Source organism: Grampus griseus (genome assembly GCF_964374135.1).
Source record: "Grampus griseus genome assembly, chromosome: 19".
Taxonomy (NCBI): Eukaryota; Metazoa; Chordata; class Mammalia; order Artiodactyla; family Delphinidae; genus Grampus; species Grampus griseus.
Genome location: NC_139013.1, coordinates 7364547 through 7372886, shown reverse-complemented (window position 1 = coordinate 7372886; position 8340 = coordinate 7364547). Strand labels below are relative to the sequence as shown.

The following is an 8340-nucleotide window of genomic DNA, read 5'->3' as shown; positions in this document are numbered from 1 at the left end:
GCTCCACGGCATGTGGGATCTTCCCGGACCGGGGCACGAACCCGTGTCCCCTGCATCGGCAGGCGGACTCTCAACCACTGCGCCACCAGGGAAGCCCTAGAGGAACTTTCCTGATAGAGAAGTCTCACAATCTTTTCTTTTTTTTTCTTTTTGCCTGCACCGCACAGCTTGTGGAATGTCAGTTCCCTGACCAGGGATCAAACCCGTGCCACCTGCAATGGAAGCATGGAGCCCTAACCACTGGACAGCCAGGGAATTCGCTCCACAATCTTTTTAGGAAGTTAACTGAGGATATACTTTACCAAAATGAGAGATTTAAAAGAGAGGTTCCAGTTCAGCAGAGCAGTGGAGGGAAATCCCAGGATGGCAGTTTCTAGAGAGCATTTGGTCCAGATTGGGGTCAGAGGATTGAAGTTTCCAAGGAGCTTCAGAATAAAAAGATTCAGTAATATACCTTGTGATGGAGAGTTTGAAATAAATTAAGAATGTGATGAAGGGGCTTCCCTGGTGGCACAGTGGTTAAGAATCCGCCTGCCAATGCAGGGGACACGGGTTCGAGCCCTGGTTCGGGAAGATCCCACATGCCACGGAGCAACAAAGCCCATGTGCCACAACTACTAAGCCTGTGCTCTAGACCCTGTGCTTTGCAACAAGAGAAGCCACTGCAATGAGAAGCCTGCGCACCTCAACAAAGAGTAGCTCCTGCTCGCCACAACTAGAGGAAGCCTGCGCGCAGCAACAAGACCCAAAACAGCCAAAAATAAATAAATTAATTTTTTTTAAGTGTGATGAAGGAAACAAAAGTAGATAGACATTACAGAAAAGAACAGAAGCTGTTCAAGAAAGGAAATGTAATCACAGGACAACATTTGAGCTCTACAGCCAACACTAAGTACTTAGACATAAGGTGAGTGCTTTATTGATTGACCTAAAAACTGGTACCATAAAGCTACCATGGGAAGAGAGGGGAAAGGTTGTAAGAGCAGAAAATCAATGTGTAATATATTGCTAACATCTAAAATTGAAAAATTGAGAAATGTATGTTACTTAGCTGCAGAAGCAACTAGCTGATGAAACATCTATACCTTGTTGCCTCTTGCAGTGGGGAGAGTTAGGACAGGGACAGGGGCTGGTGCTTTTCATTATTCGTCCTTCTGTATTATTTGATTTTGTTTTTAACTCTGTAACTATGTTATTTTTTTTGTTAAAATAAGAGAAATATATTAGGAAGGAGAGAGGGATAGACAAACCTACTCTAGCCCTCTCACTTTGCAAAAGCCCTTTTCTGGACTCCATCCCACTAATGGTGAAGTTAACTGAGGATATACTTTACCCATCCAGCTGATGGTATAAAGCAACAACCAGACTTCTCCAGCCTTGTCTACATCTACGTTTCTTTAGAGCATCTGATACCACTGCCTACTTCTTTCTTCAGAAACACTCTCTTCTCAGGACTTCCCTGGTGGTCCAGTGGTAAAGAATCCGCCTTCCAGTGCAGGGGATGTGGGTTCGATCACTGGTCAGGGAACTAAGATCCCACATGCCACGGGGCAACTAAGCCCACACGTGTCAACTACTGAGCTCGTGCACCTCAGCTAGAGAGCCTGTGCGCCCCAAACTACAGAGCCCACGCACTCTGGAGCCCACAGGCCACAAGTAGAGAGAGAAAACCCACACGCCACAACTAGAGAGAAGCCTGTGCACTGCAACGAAGAGCCTGCGTGCAGCAACTAAGACCCGAGGCAGCCAAAAATGAATAAATAAATAAAAAATTAAAAAAAATTCTTATGGTTTCTCCCACCTGGGGTTTCCTCCTACTATTTCTGGCCATTCTTTGTCTTCTTCCTGAACTTTTTTTTTTTTTTTTTTTTGCGGTACGTGGGCCTCTCACTGTTGTGGCCTCTCCCGTTGCGGAGCACAGGCTTCAGACGCGCAGGCCCAGCGGCCATGGCTCACGGGCCCAGCCGCTCCGCGGTATGTGGGATCTTCCCGGACCGGGGCACGAACCTGTATCCCCTGCATCGGCAGGCGGACTCTCAAACACTGCACCACCAGGGAAGCCCTTCTTCCTGAATTTTAAATGTACGAGTTTTGAGGACTCAATTCTAGGTTCTCTTCATTCTATATTCTCTTGCCTCCAGCTTTCTTGTCCATGCTTATGGCTTTATTTACCACCTTCGCCCAAATTCTCAAAACTGCTTGCAGACCTTGGATACTGCACGGGCTCCTCAAAGTCAGAATATCCACTATCCCTCCGCCAGCATAGACCATCATAGCAAAAGGCCTCACAAGCACCTTAATATCCCCTTCCCCTCCACCTCCCAGTCCTCATATACAGTTAAGACACGTCCAAACATTTCTAAATCTGTCCACTTATCGTCCATGCCTCTGTGCTGGTCTAAGCCATCATGGGGTTACTGGGATAGCCTCCTGATCTGCCCCATGCTTCCGCTCTTCCTCGCATCCAATCCAGTCTCCACACAGTGTCCACAGTAATCTTAAAATACACATCTGAAAAAAAAAAATACACATTTGAATATCACATTTTACTCTTAGGAGTTACCATGAAGTCCAAAGTCCTCAGCGTGAGTATGCCAACACACAAGGCTGTGCATCAGCTGTATCCTGCCAACTTTTCACCTTCATCATAAACCACTCCAATCCTTACGCTGTTATCCAGCCACGTGGGCTCTTTCTGTCTGGAAAGTGACCCACGCCCCACCTCTTGATGATCTTACCTCCAAGGGCTCTATGTCAGTGTCCTTCGTAGATCATCACCTCCCCACTCCCAATTCTGATCACAGCCATAGTTGCTTGTCTACCCTGCCCCCCCGCCCACCCATAGACTAAGCTCTGGGAGGGCAGTGGGCTTATCTGCCCAGCTCACCATCGTGTCCATGATCTTGGGCCCAGATGTTTAACATAGTTTGTCCAATGAATGTGGGAAAAAGGGACAGACAGGAGACAGGTGTGGCGAGCAGGACAGATGAGATGTCAGGTGGTGCAGACAGACAGAGGCTGCAGTAGGAGAGGTCACAAACCCAACCAACAGACCGATGGGGTCTGAGGGCAGGGCAGCGAGATCCGAGCGGTTGCAGATGGGACGGTGCGCTCGCTGGGCCTCGCCTCCGCAGGAGGCGCTCGTCTCTGGGGCGTGGCCTCGCGCAGCCCCGCCCTCCTCGCCGGCGACCGCCGGGCGGGTGCCTCGCAGCGGCGGCGCCGACATGGCTGCTCTGGTGGAGCCACTGGGGCTGGAGCGGGGTAAGCGCGCCAGGGGCCCCTGCCCACCCAGCCCCGGCCTGCGTCCCGGAGCCCGGTCCCCTGCCCCTCCCCCGGCAAAGCCCGGGCGGGTGGGCGGGCCCGGCGGGGGTGGGCGGGGCGCCGAGAGTCGGGCAGTCGGTGGGTGTGGGAGGGTCCGTGGGCGAGCGGGCCAGAGAGGGGGCGCCCGCTGCACACCCCTGCCTGGGTGTGTATGGGGATCCTGAGGACGCAGGGCGCCCGACTGGCCGCAGTCTCTGCCACGGGCGACTCTGCGGGTGTCCGACTGGGACTCTGCTGTCCTTCCCGGGGTCTGCGCTCGCCCTTACTTGGTCTCTGGCCGCATCTCTCCGTCCTTCTCTGCGTCTTCACGTCTCTGACACTTGTGTGTCTGTGCGCCCCGCCCCCGCTCCGCAGACGTGTCCCGGGCGGTGGAGCTCCTCGAGCGGCTCCAGCGCAGCGGGGAGCTGCCCCCGCAGAAGTTGCAGGCCCTCCAGCGAGTCCTGCAGAGCCGCTTCTGCTCTGCCATCCGGGAGGTGAGAGCAACGCGGCGCCGAGCCCAATCGGGCGGCCCTGATCCTCTTCCTGGTCGCCCCGAGCCCAGGGACTACGCCTCCCAGCAGCTACCGGGGCGGCCCTCCTTGGGTTGCCCGCGCTTCAACTCAGTGGTTCTTTGGGAGCTGTAGTTTCCGCGGCCTCCAGGTTGCGGGGGCGGGGCGGATCCTTGGGTGGGAGGGTCTGGGGGCCTGGACTACTGAGTTGAAGGGAGGAGGGGTCTGGCGGCTCCTTGATGCTGCTGCGTCCTCACCAGGTGTATGAGCAACTCTATGACACGCTGGACATCACCGGCAGTGCTGAGATCCGGGCCCACGCCACAGCCAAGGTAGGCGCCCCCCAGCCCATTGCTCATGGTATCCACTGAATCGCATGGTCTAGCTCAATATCTATCTAATGTCAGTCATTCATTCCTGTATCCTCCTTCATGATTTTTGCCATATCTATGTACCACCCTTGCTGTGATTTATTTATAATGTATTTTAAATAATCTTACATTTTTAGTTTGTGTCATATAAAGACATCTTTAGCAAAAAAAAAAAAAAAAAGACATTTTTAGCAACTACAAATGGAAACTAGTACCGAATGCCTGACTAGAAGATAACCAATGAAAACAGTGAACTAGCTTTAGTAAACACTGTAATCTTATTAAACTACAGTTAGATGCTATTTCTTACTGCTTGCTGGAGGCTCTCAGCTCTGTCCAGGCCTTGTTTCCCTCTGTTAAAAAGCGATATTGACAAGTGTTGAGTATTCAAGACGCACGCACACCAAATGGAGACTTTCTCTTTGACAGTCTGAAGTGTCCAAAGTGACTAAAAGGGATGTACTGTCACTACGGAGTGATCTTGTGTTGAGTTCTGTGGCAGATGCCCCGTGCTTGAGGGAAGCTCTCTGGCCTAAATCCCTCTCCCTGACGCAGATCCTCCACCCTAGTCCGCATACGCATCGTGGAGGGGCCCTCACCTCCTGAGGCTTTCTCTCTCTCAGGCCACGGTGGCCGCCTTCACAGCCAGTGAGGGCCACGCACATCCCAGGGTAGTGGAACTACCCAAGACGGATGAGGGCCTGGGCTTCAACATCATGGGGGGCAAGGAGCAGAATTCGCCCATCTACATCTCCCGTGTCATCCCTGGAGGTGTGGCTGACCGCCACGGAGGCCTCAAGCGTGGGGATCAGCTGCTGTCAGTGAATGGTGTGGTGAGTGGGGATCTGAGGCAGGGCTGGCTGGGGTCACAGCTTGCCCAAGGTAGCACAGTCGCTGTTTTTCACATTCACTCAACACGCACTGAACACTGCCTCTGTGTCCGGCCCTGTGCTGGGCTTTGCTGCAGACCCTGAGAGTAATTGGCCACTGCTCCTACATTCGAGGAGTCCCTCTCTGGTGAGGGAGATAGACCCTGACTGAAACAGTCCTAAACCAAGGAGATAAAGAGGAAGCACAAAGCACTGTGAGAGCCCAGATGTGGCAGCAGACCAGTGTAGATGAGGGGAGTTTTTGCAGATGAAGGAATATTTGAGTTGGGTTTTGAAGGATGAGTAGGAGCTGGTGGAGAAGGGTGTTACTGGCGGAGGGTGTTGTGGGTAGGGTCTGTGACTCTGCACTCCTACGAGGTGAAGAGCAAGGGCTTGGTTCTGATGAAGGACTGGGGCATGCTGGTGATTAAAATCACTGTGCTTAGAGTAGATGGAGGCATGACTAGGTAGGTGGTTGGGGCCAGTCATGCAGGGACTGAGTGCCAGCCTGAGAAGCTGGGACTTTGTCTCAAGCCTCCTGGGGACCCATGGGAGGGCTGTGAGTAGGGGAAGGATAGGCTTAGCCTGGAGGCATAGAAAGACCCCTTTGGGACTCTACAGGGGATAGACTGAGGGAAGAGACTGGAGGCCAGAAGGCCAAGGAGGAGGCTAGGGTGAGGTCCAGTGGGGAGAGGATAAGGTCTGAGCTGGGGCCTGGTGGTGGGGACAAAGAAGAGGGAGTCAGGGCAGGAGGGATGGGGCTGGGGATCATCGGGCTGCCGGGAGGGAGGAAATAAAGACGAGTCTGGAGGTCTAGCTCGGTGACTGAGGGCATATGGGGCTTGTCCCTGACATGGGGAACTTGGAAGGTTTGGGGGGAGGACTCTGAGCCAAGAGTGACTCTCTCATGAGTACATGAGGCCTTTGCATCTTGGGGTTGGTACCAGGGTGGGGGCGGGGTGAGGGTGGTGGGCCCCAGGCCCAGTTGTCTGCACCGCCCCTGCAGAGCGTTGAGGGTGAGCAGCATGAGAAGGCAGTGGAGTTGCTGAAGGCTGCCCAGGGCTCGGTGAAGCTGGTGGTGCGCTATACACCTCGAGTGCTGGAGGAGATGGAGGCCCGCTTTGAGAAGATGCGCTCTGCCCGGCGGCGCCAGCAACATCAGAGCTACTCGTGAGCCCTTTGCCACCACACCCCTGGGGCCCCCACTGCCTCCGGTATCCCCAGACTCCCAAACCAGGCCAATGATTTCTGAGGCCCTGATTGCCACCTCCAGCCCTGGCTCCTTTCCCTGGGATTCTGACCCTTGACCCAGGCTCTCACTCCAAGCCATTCTGACTAAATACCTTAGGGACTGTTAGCTCACTCCCATCCCAAGATCGGGAACCTACTCCCTCTGGAACCCTCAGCCCACTTCCCTGGGCTCTTGGCTCTGGAACCCCAGTCCTGGATCTCTCCCATGCCTCCCCCGGTACGCTCCCCTGAGCTTGGCTCCCCTCTCTTCACCCTCCTTTTAGGTCCTTGGAGTCTCGAGGCTGAAACCACAGATCTGGACCCTAACCCTCACCCTCTCCCCTGTACAGTATTTATTGTCACCAGCTCCTTATTTAAAGATCTTTGACCCTCATTGAGTGTCTGTGTCTGTTCTGCATCCGGGGGTTAGAATGTCTGGAGATGTGGGAGGAGAGAAGCCGAGGTCACTACCAGACCCTTTTCAGAGTCTGAGAGCGGAGCTTTGAGACTTTTCCCCAGGTCCGAAGGGAGAGGCTGGCCGGCTTCCTAGCGGCAAGTCCAGGTTGGAGGCTGGGACCCGGTCTGGGTCTGAGCGCTGGGTCAGAACTGAAGACAACTCCCCCTACCTTTCAGAGATTCTGAGGGCGGAGGCTAAGCCCCCTTCCTCTGTATCTGGTCTGACAGAGGAGGCCTGAAACGCGCAAAAGTCAGTGGGCGGCCTCTGTGTGGGCGGGGCGGAGCGAACCATTAGCCTAGCCCGCCGGGGGAGCCCTCCCGGCCGCGTAATCGTCTGAGTGGGAGGCGGGGGTGGAGGTGCCACGTGCAGTTCCCGAGGCGGGCGCAAGGGGTACAGAATAAGGTGCGCTAGCCGACTCGGCATTCACCCCACCTTCCAACCCGAGCGCGTGTCTCCGGGAACTGCCCCCGCCTTAAAATCCATTCTTTACTCCCACTCTCCTGTCCCGTGCGGCGCGAGGGCCGGCGCGCGCCACCGCCGGAATCCGGGGTCGCGACTCGCGTTCCACGCCGCGCGCCACTCGCTCCAGGTGACATCATCCCCCTGCCGGGCTCCGCCTCCCGCCCCAGCCGCCGCACGCCGCTTGCCTATTGGCAGTCTCACCTTGAGCCCCGCCTCCCGCTCTCCGCCCGTGAGACCCCTCCCAGGCAGTTCGGAGGTGGGGTTTAGCCGCCGGCCGGCGCAGACACCGCCTCCCATTGGCCACGCGGCCCCGTCTGTCAGTCTTCTGTTAAAGGGGCCACGACCGCCCCGGAGCTGGTTTGCGGGGGGGGCGGGAGGAGGGAGGAGGAATTTTTTGGCGGGGGAAGGTGGGATTTGGGGGGCGCTGGTGAGCACCCCTGGATCTGGCGGCTGCGGCCTCGCGGGGGGAGGCTGAACGGTGAAAGGGGCAGGGGGCTATTTTAGGGGGTAGAGGGCTGTGAGACCGTCAAGGGGAGGGGGGGGTCCCCAGCGCCCAAGCCGGAGCAAGAGACGCGGAGCCCGCGCGAGCGGCGGAGACAGGGCTCCGGAGCCACAGATCCGGGCCCCGGCCGCCGCCAGGGGCCCCGCCCGGTCCCCCCACCCCACCCCACGTCCCTCCTGCAGCCCAGCTCCGCCCGCAGCCGCCGCGGACCAGGTAGGTAAGAGCCCAGCCCGGCCCGCCTGGCAGCGCCCATCCCGGGGACCCGTCGCCGAGCTTCCCCCGCCTCCCTGAGATCCTGGATTCCCTTCTTCATCCCCTGGGACCTCAGAGCCCAGATTTCACAGCCCGACCCCAGAGACTCAGGCGTGCCCCTCCCGGCTCTCAGAGTCCCCAACCGAACCCTGGAATCCCAGGCGTACTGCCGCCTTGCGCCTCCTCCGGGGCCCAGGAGCCTGGATTTCCCAGGTCAGCCCCAGGAAGCCCCTCTGGACCTAGATCCTCCTCCTCGGCCCAGTCCTGGGAGCTCCAGACACCGGCCGCAGCTGTGTCAGACTCCCCCAGCTAGGGCCGGCCGCCCCCCCCCGTCGCGTCCGCATAGTCCCCCATTCGCGCACCCAGTCTGCCCATCTCTGGTCCGCCG

At 56.7% G+C, this 8340-nt stretch overlaps 1 protein-coding gene across 1 annotated transcript; it reads left to right on the top strand.

The window, feature by feature from the left end:
• The first annotated feature begins 3186 nt into the window (after window positions 1–3186).
• On the top strand, window positions 3187–6668 carry LIN7B (lin-7 homolog B, crumbs cell polarity complex component). The gene is made up of 6 exons (XM_082676482.1): window positions 3187–3261; window positions 3676–3794; window positions 4070–4141; window positions 4804–5013; window positions 6056–6219; window positions 6564–6668. Exons 1-6 carry the CDS (start codon window positions 3225–3227, stop codon window positions 6583–6585), a joined length of 624 nt encoding a protein of 207 aa, XP_082532608.1. The 5' UTR covers window positions 3187–3224; the 3' UTR covers window positions 6586–6668.
• Window positions 6669–8340: the final 1672 nt, after the last annotated feature.